Here is a 16749-nt window from a genome sequence, read left to right on the forward strand (position 1 = left end):
GATGCACTTTTGGCACAGTTTCTTTTTGCATGTTTACCTTCAACTACAATTAGGTTTTAGTGTTTTATATTCGTTATGCCATATATGCTAGATGTAAATAGATGGTATACTTTATATTTAATTTAAGTTAAAATGCAACATGGCAGTAGGAACTCATATAAAACACATTAATGGATATATATAGATCTATCATTAAATGGTGTATTGTTAATGTTTCATACACATTTATAAGCCATTATTACAGCATTCACCCTACATTTACCCAACAAATTTGCCAAGGGGCTTTGGAAAGGAGTGACATGAATAAAAATACAGACGAAGAATGTGCAGAAATTTCATTTGTCCTTTTTTTATTGCAGAACATACAATTATTTAAGTCTCCACCACAACTGATTTAGCAGAAAGAGTGTAATAGTAAGAAAGAAGTGCTCTTTTTGTCTAATCATTCACATCATTGTAGTTCCTTTAAAACCAGCTGGCAACACTCGCCCACCTTAGATGGATCAGACACTGATGAGTACTTGGAAATCTGAGAGTTGACCCCCAAAGAGCGAGCCAGGTCCTGGGCTGTTTGGTCTGAGGCCACTGTGGTTCCCAAGGCCACCAGCAGCCTAAACACAGCCTCCTTGTCTTGTACGGTCTCCAGGGCTCTACTGGCCACAGAGAGGCACTGGGCCTTGGCCTCAAGATCGGGTTGACTGTGCAGGCAGCCAGCGTAGTTAAGCACCAGAGTGGCCAGGGCAATGTGGATGTTCTTATTGCAGACAGAGGCCAGGTCAGCAGCACGTGATAGAACCGTTTCACGCTGGGCCATGAGGAGGGCTCGGCCGTGCCTGCCACTAAAGCAGTTACACAGAGTCCGCAGCGCCAGCATCTGGTTGGCAGGACGCCCCTCAGGCCTCATCAGGCTCAGCAAGTGGTTGCACAGCTGGACTCCCTCTGCCTCTCCACAGAGGCTCTCGTTAACCTGCGGGTCGCGCACTGCCAGCCTCATAATGTCCAGGACAGGAAACACGATGTCTACAATCCAGGGGAAAGGAAAGGGTAGTTTGGTTAGTGAACAGTAATGTACTGGAGAAGACTATCATAAACTGGGTTAGAAGGCTGTTGCCTGTACCTTCAGGCCAATGGGAGGCCTTCCAGAGTAGGTTGATCTGTTGGATGTTTGGAGGAGGTTCGGAGGAGTTAGGCCCACAGACCGACATCAGTAGCCTTTCAAGGCTTTCCAGAATTTCCTGGGAAAGCTTGTGCTCCTGAGGGGCACCTCCATTAAGCTCCTTCAGCTTGGCTGGTGAGGAAATAACAAATCACTGACCCTGACATTTAGGAAAATGTTTCTACTGTATTATATGGTAAAATACATAATAATGAGGTCAACATTTGGGTTGCGGGGCACTTCACATAACAACTCAATCAGAATGGCTTTGTGTAAAGCGTAGTTGCACATCACCAAGCCTGTAAAATGCTTACCAATGATCTGTGAGGTATTGGCTTGCTCAAAAGTCACACCATCAGTCTTGGGGAAGTAGATGTTGGTTGCCGTCTGTCTGAGGGCTGCTGAGGAGTAGGCCCCTCCACCTGCCAGTTAGGGAGGAACATGATTCGATGAGTCTGTTACTCAGTACTGATACTGACATAAGTCTGCTTTTCTACAGGGTTGAGTATTCATGTTTTGTTTGATCAATTAAGATGAGACAAAAAACACACTTTGATCCCTTACTATAATTTCAGACACAAGCCTCATGACTTTCTTAGCTCAGTTGTTTAAGTGTTCCTGTAGTTTGTCTTTTGTTTACACAGAGTTGTCCAAAATTCACTGGTTCCTTAAGTTAGTAACCCACCTGTGAAGGGATCTGCCACACCTACAGGAGCACTTGAGTTTGAACCAGACCCTGGGATGTAGCGACCAGAGCCTGTGGAGAAAAACCACGGCTGTGAAAATAACATCTCAGGTGATGTTCACATTGTGGAAAACCTTTCAGTATACGTACTATACCTGTGAAGGGATCAGCTCCAAATCCCGGCCTATCATCGGAAGACCCAGGGATATACCGAGCTCCTCCTGTCAGGTGAAGAAACAAAACATCTTTAGGACGAGACACAAGGAGAAAAACAAGCCCAGGTAACTATCTGTTGGCCTCACCAGTGAATGGATCACCACCGGCGGGCTGCGCTGGTCCCACCACATGACCTTTGGTGTTCTCGATGATAAAATTGGCAACTTGGTCAAGGAACATGGGGCTGAGGTCGTTCTTCTGCAAGAAGTTGTGCGCTGTCAGCCAGGGGTCCTCTGTCACATTATAAGGCAGTTTCATGGACGGCCCTCCCTCATTCACATCAATGGTGAAGACGTAGTCGTATTCCTGAGGGGAGACCAGGAGTCATTACTCACTGCTCTTGTGCAGTGTTCCTTTTGTCACCACTAAGTTTGTGGCCTTACCTTTCCTTCATACATGACACTCCTGGATGTCTGTTGGTTTGAGCCACCGACCACATCTCCAATTTTTACCCAGCGGTCGTCACTGACACTCCACTGATATGCCTCCACTTTCTGTCCATCTTTAATCAGTCGTGTCTGTCCGTCACGATTTCCTGGAGGAAGTAAGCGAACAAGACCATCCTGATGCAGAAATTGCCAGTAACAGCGGATGCATGATTTTGTGCACGCCTGTGTCTATAAATGTCTAATTTCTTACCTGGCTCATTAAGGTGTTCCCTTCCAGGAAGATCCTCCAGTTTGATGTCTCCAAGGTCGCCTGTCTTTGGGTCGATAGTGGCTTTGGACAGCTCATCCTCAAAGGCCTGTAGGTCCTCTGGACTGGCCATGCGGTCCTCAACTTCCGTAAAAACACGGATTATGCCATCACTGTGGGCAGAGGGGTAGCATCTAGGTTAGCCACAAAACTACTATGTTCACCTGTGAATCGACATCATGTTGTGTGCATGCAACATAAAAAATGTGATGTCAGAAATGCAAGTTGTGAAAAGTAGCAGGAAAAAAAGGTGTTTAAATATTCATGCTGTGACAAATGGAGAACAGATGTGATCAGTGAAAGGATTATGGACTAAGCATACCAAATGCAGTTCAGTTACCTGGCTCCAACAGCTATATCTCCATTAGGTAGAATACAGCAGCACCAGACAGACTGGGCAGGCAGGCGGATGGTCTGAGAGCACTCTCCCTTCCTCCATATCCTCAAAGTCCTGTCCTCTCCTGTGCTTACAAAATCTGATGGAAAAAATCTGTGGTCAGGGTGAGCTACGAACTGCAGGAAAACAAAAGGATGCTGGTTCAATTAAAAAAAAAAAGTACTAGCAGTTAGTTATACACATTACAAGTTTCCCATTCAGACCTCTCATTGGTCTGTAACTATAAGTAAACACACCTTGACAATTGGGAAAGACAGCTAAGCTGTAGATGTAGTTGGTGTGGCCGTAATAGACCTGTACACATTCGCCTGTCACCAGCCACCTTCTGATACTAGTGTCATTACTGCATGAGAAGAACTCGGTGTTGCTGATCACTGCTAGTCCCCTTACACAGTCCTCATGACCTAAAATGGAAGAAAAAAAAGAAATCATTTAGCGTTTTAAATTTTTTTGTTGGCTAGAACCACTTCAAATATTTGAGAATGCACTGTTTACAATAAGAAGATATGCATACAGAGGCAAAGTTGAAATGTTACTCATTTAAAATGTTTCCCTGAGATCACCTTTTTTGAATTCATATAGATCGAATCCAAAACTAAAGAATTTATTTACACACATTAACACTCACCTGTAAATGTCTTCTCACACCGGCCAGCTTTCCAAAGCTTTATGGTCTTATCTGCTGATCCAGATAGCATGAGGCCTTGTTCGGGTAATATGACCACTGCCCACACTGCAGCAGAGTGGCCCTGTGTCAAAATTGACAAGAGGACAATGTGCTCTGTCCCTGATCATATATTTGTTTGTTACAGTTGCATATACAAATTTAACATTAAAGCATATTGTAAAAGTACAAATGTCAACAACAGTTAGTGTCAAAAAAAAAGCCAATTTTGACTAACTGCCTCTATTAGGGGAAGATAAGAGCAAAATGAACCATCACAGACACATCAACAAACCTGCAAGGTCATCATGCACTTCTCATTGAGCCAGACTTTGGCTGTGGTGTCCCAGGAGCCGCTCAAAAGTGTCCCAAACTTCCCCGATGACAAAGAGCACACTGAGGAAATAAGTTGGAGAAAACTTAAAACAGACTAATGACATCTTGATGCAAGACGTTAAATAATAATCGAGCACATAAGATGCTTATTGGTGTGTTTACATGCTCTGAGTGTAAAGTAGAGCACGACTCACCTGTATTTTTGTGGCCCGTGAGAGTGAATAGCGGCTGTGGCTGATCCAGTGTGAAGACACAAATGTTATTATCATTCCCACCTGTGGCGATAAGTCCTCGGGGATATGTTTCACTGGGTGCAATGATGCATACACACGATACAAAATTTGAGTGGCCAGACATGCAATGCATCTCTGTGAAGCCATTGTCTGGGCTGCCAAGAACAAGGGACAGAGAACAATCATCTTAAGTTAACACAGTTACTTGTATCAGATCAAGTAATACACAAAAAGGCTCAGTACATTGACTGACAGATAAAAGACATAAACTACTATAGATCTGGTGAACTTTCACAACTAGTCAAAGATCAGCGCTGTGTACACTGAGTTCCAACTGAATGAATGACAAAGCTAATTTGAGTATTGGCTAGCAAGGAGCTTACTAGCAACCTAGATTAACACGAATTTATAAGTAGTAAATAACTTCAGTGAGGGCTGTTATTTGGCTTTGTACTTAATGTGATCGGGGCCCGTTTCCTGAGCACAGGGTTTCATATAAACTCACATAAATAGTAGCCAAGCACCACAATTAGTTAATCAGTAGCAAGCTAATGCTAGCTACCTTGAGTTTGGTACCCAGACTCTTCCGGTTCGATCTCGGGACACAGACACGAAAGCTCCTTCTGGAAAAACAGCAGCCGCGAGTCCTCTAACGTCCATTTCGTGGCCCGGGATGGAGCACCTAAGTTTGAATGAGTGAGATGATGCCATTTTCCCCCAACAACACAATGAAACTACCACAGTAATGCTATGCTACTGCGCTACTGTCAACAAACACCAGCCGCTAATGCTAGCGGAAACTGAATTACGTCATTCACGTCACCAACCTCACCGTTCAAATAATAGCATTTAATTCAATCTGAATTTAATTAAACAATTAATCAAATTAAAATTAAACATGACCTGCGGTAAGTTTAAACCATTTGTAGAGAGAATGAGTATTCACAAATACATTTTAAAAATCACAGAAGTGAACCATACAGACTGTCGCCGCATGTATTTACCATGTTTGACCAGAGGGCGGCAGCAAACTTTTTTCCCCCCAGTTTCCATTGGTGCACTGCGCTCCAAACGAGTCCACCGCCCACCTGTCTACAACCGCTGCGTCAAGCTGCTGCAAACAACCAGGCTGCAAAAGGAAACTGGTGATGTTGACATTAAAATAAAAACCTAAAATCCTCACAATGATGCCAAATCAGAGTCCTAGCATCCTTTTTGTCCTTTTCCTTCAAAACTGAATGAATCGATTAATTGTTTTATCTTCACATGTACTAATATGTAAAATAACGAACTGGATAATATTCCCGATTTCATATCAAGTAAATTAAACAGCTTAATAAAGTGCGTCACTGTATGTAACTGTATGATTAAATACGGTATGTATTTTTTGGCACAACCTTGTTCCCACCGAAAAGTGTTTTATTTGCAATCATAAATCAACCGGAAATGTTTTTATTTTTAAATTGCAGGTAACAAAACACTGATCTGTGCGGTCCACAGGGGTTCAGATGAGGAAGTGGTTACGCTGATACGTGCGCTGAATAGGACAGCTACGAAAAGTAGGTATATTCTCGTTTCAAGGTGTGAAACCATGACTGACGCTAAGCACGTTGTGTTATGCAATTTATATATTTTTTTTATTTGTAAGCGAGTGAATTAAATGAGGTTAGCCCGCTGAGGTTAGCTAACAACACAGCAAGGCTACAGAGCCAAGCCCATCACGGCTGTCAGTGTTATCAGTAGTAGGCTGTGAATGATGGAGCAGGCACGACTGTACAATAACAAGATTTGATTTTATTTGTACTGCACACTAGCAGTGATGTGGAGGCAGTCTGTCTGGGTTACATTAGCAGAACATGCTCGTGTTGAAAGGTGTTGTGAGGTAGTTTAGTCTGGGCTTGTTTACAGGCTCCTGCTTTATAACACAGTAGTTAGGTAAGGTCTCACCACACGGCAATTTCCTGCAAATGTGGCCTAATATTTTCTCCTCAGTACATGTCAGATAGTGGTTCTGTTTTGGAGACCACCAAACATCAGCCAGAGGTTTGCATCTGTTTGTGCGTGCTTGGTACACTGTAGGTTTCCCCGGAGTCCCTGCAGCCATGAAGCTCAGACTACACTTTGTGGTGGACCCCATGGGTTGGCTGTGCATCGGTGTAGTATTTGGGATCTGGCTCTACAACACTTTATTCATTCCTGAGCTGGTTCTGCTTCCACACTACAATGAAGGACACATCCCCTGGGCCACAGTTGTTTGTGAGTATCCTTGTTTCCACTGGATCACTTCCTAGTTGACGCATGAGAGATTAAAAAATGGAAGTGTCTAAACTGTTCCTTAGGGGCCACCTAAAGCTGTGAGAATTTCTGGCAAACCCCAATTACTTTGGATTGGAAGTGTGTGTTTCACAGTGTTTAAGTAGAATTAAACATTGTGTATTTCTTCAGGTTATTACATAGCATCAGCTCTCTGCATAGCGGCCCTCTTCAGAGCTTCCACAGCAGATCCTGGTCGTCTTCCTGTGGACCCCCACATACCTCACTCTGGTGCGGAAACAGAGACGTCCACATTACTTTCTCACTCACACTCGCTTATAAAGCTGAATCTTATCATCTGTTATTATTCCAATGTGTCAGTGCATTTTACTGTTTGTCCATAAATCTTAATACCTATAAATAAGTAAACACAGTCAGAATGGTGACATCTGTTCTTAAACAACATAGGTGTAGGTGTAAAGGTTATTATTATTGTGTTACTTTGTCATCCATTATCAGTTCTACCAGTAATAAATTGTTGTCTTTATGTCACAGAGCGAGAGCACTGGGAGCTATGCAATAAGTGCAACTTAATGAGACCTAAAAGGTCTCACCACTGCAGTCGCTGTGGCCACTGTGTACGCAGGATGGACCACCACTGTCCTTGGTAAGGATATGAATGAAATGTTGAATATTTGCACAAATGGTTGTCTTTCTGTGACGTCGGACCAGGTCGTATCATATCAAATCAAATCAAATCGGATACTGATATAAACAAAGATTATGTAAGATCATTTACTAAATACACTTTATTTTCAGGATCAATAACTGTGTGGGAGAAGACAACCACTGGCTCTTCCTGCAGCTCTGTTTCTACGCTCAGGTCCTAAGTTTGTTCACCCTGGTGTTGGACTTCTGTCAATACTATTACTTCCAGCCATTGACAAGACTAGACCAGGTACGTTCTACTGGAATATAAATCTATGATGAAAAATGCATTTCAGATGTATGTGTGTGTGTTGCAATTAAGACAACAAGTATTCACTGTTTTTATTTTAATGCTTTTGTTACATCCCACAAGAGTCAGCTGCAGCACTGGCAAAATATTTTACTGTGATGAATTCATCTGATAAGAGCATTTAACACCAAGGGGCTGCCATCTTGTTTTTCCTCTGCCAGGAGAAGTTTACAACGCGCCATGAACTGGCTCTGCTGCGAGTCTCAGCGCTCATGGGTGTGGTCATGTTCGGTGGCATGACGAGCTTGTTTTACACTCAGATGACGGGCATCCTGTCTGTGAGTAGCGAATAATGACCAGCGGACTTATTGTCTTGTTTCAAATGACATTTTCTGCTGTAACTATGTTAATGTAATTGTGTGTCCTCTTAAATGAGTTTAGCAAACATTTCCAAGCTAATGTAACTGTTTCGTGTAGGATCCGAAACATAAGCATGATGGTACTTATTTACAGTATAATCTAGTACGTTTGTAATATTGTAAGCAAGTTCTGTCTTTTCGAAAACCACCTTGCAAACAAGGCAGCAGCACACTAAGCCTCAGACAGAACGGCCTGGCACAGCACACAAAAATAAAACAATCAGTGCCAGTAATGCAATGATCAATAGAGAAGAAACGAGAGAAAGTCTGGGGTCAGGAGTGTGTTTGGACATCTTGTCACTGGCTGTCATTTACCTGCAAGAAAAGACGAACTGGTGACATAATAAAACCATTTTATTATAAGACAAATTAATTTGCAAATTTTGGCAAAGGTGTAAAGTTTGAAACATCCAAACCTAGCCGCCATGATCAGATGAGAAACGCTAAGCATTTATTTAGATGAAAGTTTTTGATGGATGGAGCTGTCAACAGTGGCATGAGATAACGTACAGTACAAGGAAACACACTGATGTCACACATGGGTTTGTCTGATCATGTGACACTTTAATCAAGGCCCTGAAACATCATGATGGAGTGTATTTTGTGAGATGATCCACTCATTTGGGATTTTTCTTGTGCTTTTCCTCCTTACAGGATACTACCACCATTGAAAAAATGGCTCAGTTCTCAAATGAAATGTGAGTCAGTCTTTTCAGCTCAGCAAGAAAGCAAATAAGCTTGTTTTGTTGTTTTCCAAAATGTCGAACTATTCCTTTAAAATGCTTTCTTAATATATTCTTTAACACGAACAATTGTGGTTTTCTTTCTTCTTTTTCAGATACGGCTCAACGAGATCCTGGCAGTGGGCGCTAGCTGAAGTCTGCGGCACTCGCTGGAAACTCCTGTGGTTCATCCCGCTCCGAAGCAGGCAGCCGCTCCAAGCTAACCACTACCTCCGCACCCACGTGTAGGTCGGTAGCACTACACTACCTCCCGCCTGCACAGATGGTACGGGCTCCCATGATGAAACACTGTATAACACACTTAAAGAATCCATCTGCTCGCCTTCACCGTCCTCTTTTGTGCTTTGGGAGCCGAGCACCAGTCTTGGTTTGTCACTGGATACTGGAAGCATTTTTGTTTTGTTTTCTTTTGTTTTCTTTTTTTGTTTGTTTGTTTGCCTTTCTCTAAAAGACCCAGACTTGCAGTAAACAGGGTCAGGAAACACCTTTGGAAGTGATGGGAAAAGGTTGCTTTTGTTTTTGTTTTTTTTACTCACTGTGACTGCTATACTTTCAGCATTTGGAATCCACTTTAAATGGCTAATTGCAGCAGAAGGATGGAGGTCTTCACCTGAAAGCAGCTGGCAAAAGGCACCCACCTCAGGTTACTCTAATAAAAAGAGCCTTTACTACTGACCTTTAATCAACCACAGACAGAATTAGGGTAACTCCAGTGTGTCTGTTAGAAAGGCAGATTTTTTTTTGTATAAAGTGTGTGCCTTGTTTCTTTTAGCTGAGTCCTTTTTATTTGTTAAGCATGAGCAGTGTTTTTGCTTTATGTTTAATAATTGGTGATCTTCCAGTTTGGAAATGTTTTTGTGTATAGGGAAAGGATCTGGCGTCAGCTACATTCCTTTAATTGGTGATCATGTGATGATTCATGAATGTCTCCTTGCATTGTTCTATGAACATTTTATCTATGAAGTGATGTTTTATGAAGAGTAGCTAGAACAAAGTTTATAACTCGACTACTGATGACACATGAACAGTCAGGTATGAACATGAAGCAGACAGTTAACACTTCACTGTGCTGTGGGGAAATTATTGTTTCTCTGAGTATAACAAACATTCAACAGCCAATTAAAATCACGACCTGTAGTGAAATCCTTATTGAAAGGGATCTGTATCACATACTCTTCCTTGCTGAGAGTTAGACAAGAGGACAAGAGGATATCACTCTCATGCCTGTACCCTAAATGTGATGCTGCAGCCTGCAGCTGATTAGCTTAACCAGTTAAACAAATTTAACTAGTGAGCTGCAAGCAGATGTTATTTCCTTTCAATGGAAGCTAGCTATTTCCCCATATTTCCAGTCATAATTCTAAGCTAAGCCAAGCTAATCACCTGCTGTGGCTTCACATTTACTATTTACAGTTATGAAAATGGTATCGACCTTCTCATCTAACTCCACATAAGAGTGAGTCTGTTTAGGTTAAGTCTGCTGTATCAACCATAGCACTTACAAAGCATTGGCATAAAATAACTAGTGTTATTTTGTACTTCAGACAAACTAGTTGTGATTTATACTTATTTATCATTTTAGTGCTGCAGCTGTCATAGTTAAGTCTTAAATGTGTCTGAACAAGTAGCTGTAACACTAGCAGATGAGTGTGCTTGTGACATACAGCTAGCTGTCACTCAGCACCACTAAAAATATGTATCTATGGTGAATTCCTTGTAACTTTAATGGTACTGATAAGAGATTTTATTGAATTCTTTAACAGGAGAAGGTGAATAATAATACTAGCATAGCTAAAATTCTTAGCTATGTGATTAGTTATATTATCAGTGTCTATAGTACTTGGCGATCCCTGAGCTCAGCCTGTATGTAAACAAAGCTTGCCTTGTGTTGGAAACTTTACAATATCCAAGTAGTTTTAAGTGCCTGTGTAGGTCTTCTTTTTACTCTCACAGTACACCATCATCATGTTGGTCTCCATACAAAGCCAAAGACCTGGGGAAGTGTTGCACTGGTCAGCAGGCATTTAGTAAATGCATGTTTCACCAAGTTTCTGAAGGTAGCGGTTCAATATTATGCACTGATTTACACATTAGCGCACAGTCTGTTTTTCTGCATCAATCTCGGAGGAAAGTCTTCACTTGTAGTTATTTTATTGGACGTGCATCCTTTGCTTTATTCATGTGTCTAATGAAGTCGTTTGCATTTGCATGAGTGTGTGTTGATAACTTTGCTCAGTGGTTTTTATAACTCAGATTCAGGTTCTTGGATGTTTGTGATGTTTGGTGTTTTTTTGGGGGGTTTTTTTGGGAGGGGGTGGGAAATGAAAGGATGGAGATACCGATTAATCACATTCACTGTTTCTTTCATTTCATTTTCTAAAGCAATAAGCATTGTCTGTCATTCTCTCGTCTTTATTGTTATAGCAGCAGTGAAAATCTGTTATGTATTGCCAAGTACAGAAACTGGGTGGATGGGTTTCTCTCGACTCACCGACCAGTGATAACTAGTCTTGATCATTTGTCATTACTTCAGTAACCTCAGCCAAGATTAACACCACTGTAGCTGCTGTGTGTAGCTGCAAAGCATTTTTTTTTTCAATCAACAAAATGTCAGCCACAGGACCTCATGTAGTTAGTAACAGGCTAACAGAAACACTCAGATTCTTCTGTTGAATCCAGAGCTGCTGGAGACTGGAGGTGTCAACATTTCAGAGAGGCTGTGCTCACTCACTTCCATCCACAGCCATTACTTTAATTCATTTCTGCTCTTTTGATCACTATGTTAATTATCTGTTGAATGTGTTTTCAAGTTTTTTTTTTTTTTGTTTGTTTGTTTAATTCAAACCTCAAATACTGGAACAGTTAAGTTTTGTGAATTAAATTAATACACCATACTACACCATACTCCAATATCCATTTCTTCCATATCTGTCTAGAAAGCCTGTGGGAAAAAAATCAGTTAATTATCTTAGAAAAGTGTATTAATTGTGATTATAGAAAATATCATATAGGTATTCATATTCCAATAAATTAGATTCTGAATAAGTCTGAGCTGATTCTTTTCTCCTTTTTCAACTTGCTGTTCAGCAACTTAAATTTTGACTACAGAAAGTTTGAGATTATTAATGGGAGAGAAGAGGTTCTGCTCTTCAAATTTATATGAATTCATTTTAACTTACTTAAGCTGTTTTTGTTTCAATATATATAGATAATAAATTTAAACCATGTGGAAAGTTTAGAGTGGGAATGTCTCCTTTTGATGGAGCTGCTAACAACCCACTGAAATCTCAACCATGACAAGGATCCCCAATTAAACAATCCCCACTAAAAAGCCAAAAAGGCTGGAATCCACTGGTATAATATTGGATTAGATTAGAGAAATTATGAGCATAAAGTGTCTTAAATTGGAAATATGCAAGTAAATTACAAGAACCTCAAAACTGTATTTGATCTTAAACTTTGTATTTGATCTAGCACTTGAGTAAATGCTCTTGTGTTGCATTCCACCACTGCACATAGATAGAAGCTGATGGAGCCTGTTCAAAGACTGCAGACAAATTATAATGAGACGTGGTCAAACATTACAGGACTGATCCTTGTGACTTGTTCGACACACCCAGTGCTTTAATGTAGCATATACCTATAGACCTTTTTTTCACAGCAAACATTTTGTCAAGTCATAGCAGGAAAAGCACAGGTGGAACCGATAATGAAAATGACTGCATTCCATTTAGGTGAGTTAGATCCTGGGTCCTGCCGTTGTGCATGTGGCTTCACTGGTTTGGCTTATTGGAAGACTTCATATATCTGTAATGACAGTTCCTGCTTTTCCTGCCATGACAAGTCAAAATATCTGTTGTGAAAAAGATCTGTTAGCCACTTAATTTTCACGGTAAACTCTGACTGTACACATGTAACAACACCACAGAGTTGAGTTTCCTCCTGTGGACAAGATGATGTCAACTTTAAACAAAAAGACAAAAACATTTGATGCTGATTTTCCTCCAGGTTTCAGTAAACACCCGACCCCGCAGCATCAAAGTCAGACCGCATGAATGTTTCACTTGCTGTTTGTTTCTCGCTCACAGTACAATTACTAAGTGTCACAATAAGCAACAATTCAGTTGTGTCATACCAAATGTCCATTGTCCTGAAAAGTCCTTGAGTCTCAGTGAGGCATGTGTAATGTGTGCACGATCCATGAACATAATTTAAGTGTGTTGTCTTAAATGGTTACATGAGGACAACATACTCTAAACACACACACACATGCACACAGACACAGTATTGCCCTCTGTATTGACCTGTCTACAGTCCCAGCAGGTTTATCCCAGTTTGATTTAGACGGTGGGATCAAGATTTTGTTTTTATAATGTCACGGTTTTCTTACAGTGATGTGCTGGCAAACTGAACTCAGCTGTGTTCAAGAAATCAGTCATTCATAGTTCAGAGCATATTTATGAATCATTATTGGTCAAGTGCTGATGCGTTAATCCAAACCGTTTGTCTTTACATTACCCACATCACAGCTTTTTAATGGTTTTCATGTCACACATAAGACATGTCTTTTAAAAACTTTTTTTAAAATTACAATTAAAATTTAAATTAAACCAATTATAAAACTGACTTGTCTCTTTTTTCAAGGACCTTGTTGTTTCCCTTGGAGCATCCTAGATACACACAATCTCTTAAATATGACAAACATAGTTGTCAAATGGCCATAAAATACATAGTTTTAGTCAGTGTTCACACCACCCCTCTGATTATGGTTAATTTAAATGAGTATACTCACTTTTAACAAACATTAACCAGAACTGAGATCAGTCTCTGCTGACTCTGTAACTCTAAACCAGTGCCTTAATTACCCTGAAGAACAGTAAATGTTCTGCATTGTACATACAGTAGATTTAATACTTACATTAGTGTTTGTAATAAAATATATTAGAACAAAAAGCCCAGCATGCTTTAATGTGTCTGGGGTGGAGTTTAATTTGTCAGTTTGAGCTTTGGGATGATAAAATTTAAGGACTCCAGGCCAGATAATAGCGGTCTGCAGCGGCCTGGGTTAAATGTGCTCTTAATCTCTGGCAATTGGTTGGTCAACTGGACTAATTAAATAAGTGACCACCTGCTAGTTTTACGGTCTATGACATCTGGCTGAACAAAAGAAATAATTAGCCACATGCTTGATAAACATAAACTATGCTTGGAACAGTTATCTCTCAAATACGAGGCTGTTTATCTGTCTAGGATTGGAGTTAGCGGCTTGGCGTGTTCTGCTGCCTTTTTGTCAAGGTTAAACAAGGATTAAGTCTACGCCATGGAACATAGAATTTATTATCGGATCACTAATTATTGGTAGCATGATCATTTTTTGATTTCAATCCATATGGGCCATATTTCCTATATGATTGGATGATTAAGGTCACCCCCAGCATTGGCTATACTTTGTTTTAATGCCATTTTTTCTGTGGTTGTGCTCCAGTAAAGATCTACACACTTGACTGGCAACATTTTGCTTGGAGCTTCTTATAATTTGGGAATTTCCAGTTTTCTGTAGACATTAAAAGGCACATAAAACAATCTGAACTTCTTTTTAAATCTTTCAAATTTGAATTTCTTACTGAATCTCTTAGTTTGACATAGTAAAAAAAAATATTGTTGTATCTTTTTGACTGTTAATAAAAGCATGATTAGATTTGTCAGACTTCTGCCAGTGGTGTGGGTGGGTTGTCGGTGGCAGGTGTCGGCTACGTTTCTCCACTTTTCAGCTCCACAGCTGAACTTTCTGAACACGGAGGTATTGATTGGCCTATTGATTTTCAAATTAGCTCTCATTGTAGAAAGTAGAAATCCAATTAGAAGTTGAACGTGAAACAGTTAATCCAATCAAGATGGTGAAATGTATCGATTTTACCCTCAAAATCAATAAGGTGCACGCGGCTCTCGCGTGGGAGCTCGGCCCTGAACATTTTGCTTTCTCCAAAGTCGTGAAGCACAAGCTGGAGTGACCAAATTCTTCAAACTGTCCACTCTTCCATGTGTAAAATTAATAAATATTGCAATTCATTGTATTTAACAGTGTTTTACGACTGGAGTCTATGAGACCTCAAACAGAAATAATGCAAAACTTTCTGTTGTAATCAAAAAAAAAAAAAAAAAAAAAAAAATAGCACAGTATAATTTATATATTACAATGTTAACTGTTTTTAGAGGGTCCAGAGTTTCCATGACCCGAAGCGGAACATTGAGGTTAATATGGATGAAGCACCTTTATAAAGAAGCCACAGATCAAATCTATTTATTTACATTTTTTTTCAACTGCTGAAAGATGTATTAATCAAGGAATACAGTATGAGAACACGTAACCATCAGAGGATAAACTGTTCCAAAAGTCTCACAAAATGCTGAGAATAACACACAGACTTCCTCCAAACACACAACTCAGTGAGACCTTACATTTGTAGTCTTTCATCCCCCACAGTACAGGCTCATTTGCCTGTTCTCTGTCATGATCAGCTGACATTTGCCTTCCAGGATGACTGTGGAGTGTCTTATTGTTCTCTGTGTTTAAGAGCCAATTAAGTCCAGCCCAGCTCCTAATTTGTGCTTAATTAAAATCAGGTGCGGCAAAAAGGTCAAACCTGAACAGGTACTTATTGAAGGCAGCTATACGGTGCAATTAGCTGCAAGAAGAACATGCAGCAGCTTCTTTACACTACAGGTGCCCAATTAGTCCTGCTTCATTTCCATCATAATTCTAACTGGTAGGTTATTTAAAATGAATTTCAGCTGCATTGTGTGAGATTTAACCTTAAGTGCTGAAGTATAGTGTTAAATGACTTCTGAACTGAGTGCATGTGTTCCAAAAATGACAACATTTTTTTTCCTTCGTGTATTTGTTGTAACTAATGCTAAGTAACTGTTGCTAAGTCCACCCACCGTCACTGTGGGGAAATCCAGCTGCCACCGAGCGGCCTCAGCGAGGAGGATTGGAATGTAGCAGGAGAGAAAAGGTCTTTTCAACCAGCGTTCAGATAACATTTACATGGACACGCCAAACGTCTTAATTCATGGATCAAAATACAGCTGGTTCCAGTAAAGCCCTGATACTGTGTGGAAATTTAATGCAACAGGTCTCTTGATGACTACTCGAGCTTCGTGGCTGGTTTAGCAGTAATAGATTAGCCCACCTTTGAATAAGAACAATAATTTTCTGTGTCATTAGATGATTTAACAAAACCCTCACAACCCTGCATTTTTATGTGCAGAAGTCAAGAGGATCTCAGTGTTTTAAATGACCTTTAGGTCAGTGCCACACAGTGATACTAAGCTGCCCTGGCTCTTTAGTGGGTAATTCCCTGCGCTGGCAGGTTTTTATTCACACAAAAACAGAGTTGAGGAGGTTCAAACAGAGAGATGAGTACAGGCCAAATGTCAGCACTGACCCACAATCAGCTTGTTTCTGACTCTGAACAATATTGCACAAGAGTGATGCTCCTGTTCTCAGCCACTTCAAAATTAAAAGAGATGTGAGTGTGTTTATGTTCAGGGAGGGTGAATGTGTTATTAGATTTAATCACTTTACATATTTCAGCAGAAAAAATCGGATTCTTAGTTAAATCCTTTAAATGAACAGAGCCATATGAATTCCTCTTGATGCCAAATTTATTTCCATGTTGTTGTAATTAATCTCAAGTCATTTGTACATTTGTAACTTCCAGCACTTTGTAAAACAAGAGTAAGTAGATGGAGAAGGGAGGAGGGAGGGTGCAGGGGGAGGAGGTTAGTGTAGGAGGGGGATGGTGAGGGTTGCAGGGTCATGGCTCTTGTAATTACCACAGTCAGGTTCAAGTCAGTGGTCAAGCTGTTGCTGATTTTTTTTTTTTTTCCCATAATGCAGCGTTGTCAAGGACTGGCCTTCATGTGGCACAGCATGCCTCCACTGATGCCCCTTTGATTAGGTGTCTTATCTTCCACAGGGCTGCATCTG

The 16749-nt window shown here is 40.5% G+C and overlaps 2 protein-coding genes across 4 annotated transcripts; one reads left to right on the top strand and one right to left on the bottom strand.

Annotated features, from left to right (window-relative positions):
• Positions 1–332: 332 nt before the first annotated feature.
• Positions 333–5175, bottom strand: plaa (phospholipase A2-activating protein). Of its 2 annotated transcripts, XM_041031879.1 has the most exons (14): positions 4946–5175; positions 4345–4538; positions 4110–4210; positions 3779–3899; positions 3387–3554; positions 3094–3229; positions 2697–2866; positions 2441–2592; positions 2144–2363; positions 1997–2062; positions 1842–1913; positions 1471–1578; positions 1118–1288; positions 333–1020 (listed from the first exon to the last, which is right to left on the bottom strand). In XM_041031879.1, exons 1-14 carry the CDS (start codon positions 5092–5094, stop codon positions 452–454), a joined length of 2397 nt encoding a protein of 798 aa, XP_040887813.1. In that variant the 5' UTR covers positions 5095–5175; the 3' UTR covers positions 333–451. The 2 variants fall into 2 exon arrangements, with proteins under 2 accessions (XP_040887813.1, XP_040887814.1); XM_041031880.1 differs by lacking the exon at positions 1842–1913.
• Positions 5176–5863: 688 nt separating this feature from the next.
• On the top strand, positions 5864–11760 carry zdhhc21 (zinc finger DHHC-type palmitoyltransferase 21). 2 transcript variants are annotated; one of them, XM_041031883.1, is made up of 8 exons: positions 5864–5942; positions 6463–6639; positions 6829–6927; positions 7192–7303; positions 7456–7594; positions 7816–7932; positions 8668–8711; positions 8852–11760. In XM_041031883.1, exons 2-8 carry the CDS (start codon positions 6486–6488, stop codon positions 8982–8984), a joined length of 798 nt encoding a protein of 265 aa, XP_040887817.1. In that variant the 5' UTR covers positions 5864–5942; positions 6463–6485; the 3' UTR covers positions 8985–11760. The 2 variants fall into 2 exon arrangements, with proteins under 2 accessions (XP_040887817.1, XP_040887816.1); XM_041031882.1 differs by having other exon boundaries at positions 5882–5946.
• The last annotated feature ends 4989 nt before the right edge of the window (positions 11761–16749 follow it).

The sequence above is a fragment of the Toxotes jaculatrix genome, chromosome 23, assembly GCF_017976425.1.
Source record: "Toxotes jaculatrix isolate fToxJac2 chromosome 23, fToxJac2.pri, whole genome shotgun sequence".
Classification (NCBI taxonomy): domain Eukaryota; kingdom Metazoa; phylum Chordata; class Actinopteri; family Toxotidae; genus Toxotes; species Toxotes jaculatrix.

What these genes read in the sequence shown, in the direction of transcription:
- plaa (XM_041031879.1), bottom strand. Translation starts at nt 5,094, where the DNA reads ATGGCATCATCTCACTCATTCAAACTTAGGTGCTCCATCCCGGGCCAC. An exon ending in AGTGCATGATGACCTTGCAG is followed by an intron (nt 3,900 to 4,109) that starts GTTTGTTGATGT and finishes ATTTTGACACAG; the next exon opens with GGCCACTCTGCTGCAGTGTG. An exon ending in CAATACCTCACAGATCATTG is followed by an intron (nt 1,289 to 1,470) that starts GTAAGCATTTTA and finishes TTTCCTCACCAG; the next exon opens with CCAAGCTGAAGGAGCTTAAT.
- zdhhc21 (XM_041031883.1), top strand. Translation starts at nt 6,486, where the DNA reads ATGAAGCTCAGACTACACTTTGTGGTGGACCCCATGGGTTGGCTGTGC. An exon ending in ATGGACCACCACTGTCCTTG is followed by an intron (nt 7,304 to 7,455) that starts GTAAGGATATGA and finishes CTTTATTTTCAG; the next exon opens with GATCAATAACTGTGTGGGAG. An exon ending in GCTCAGTTCTCAAATGAAAT is followed by an intron (nt 8,712 to 8,851) that starts GTGAGTCAGTCT and finishes CTTCTTTTTCAG; the next exon opens with ATACGGCTCAACGAGATCCT.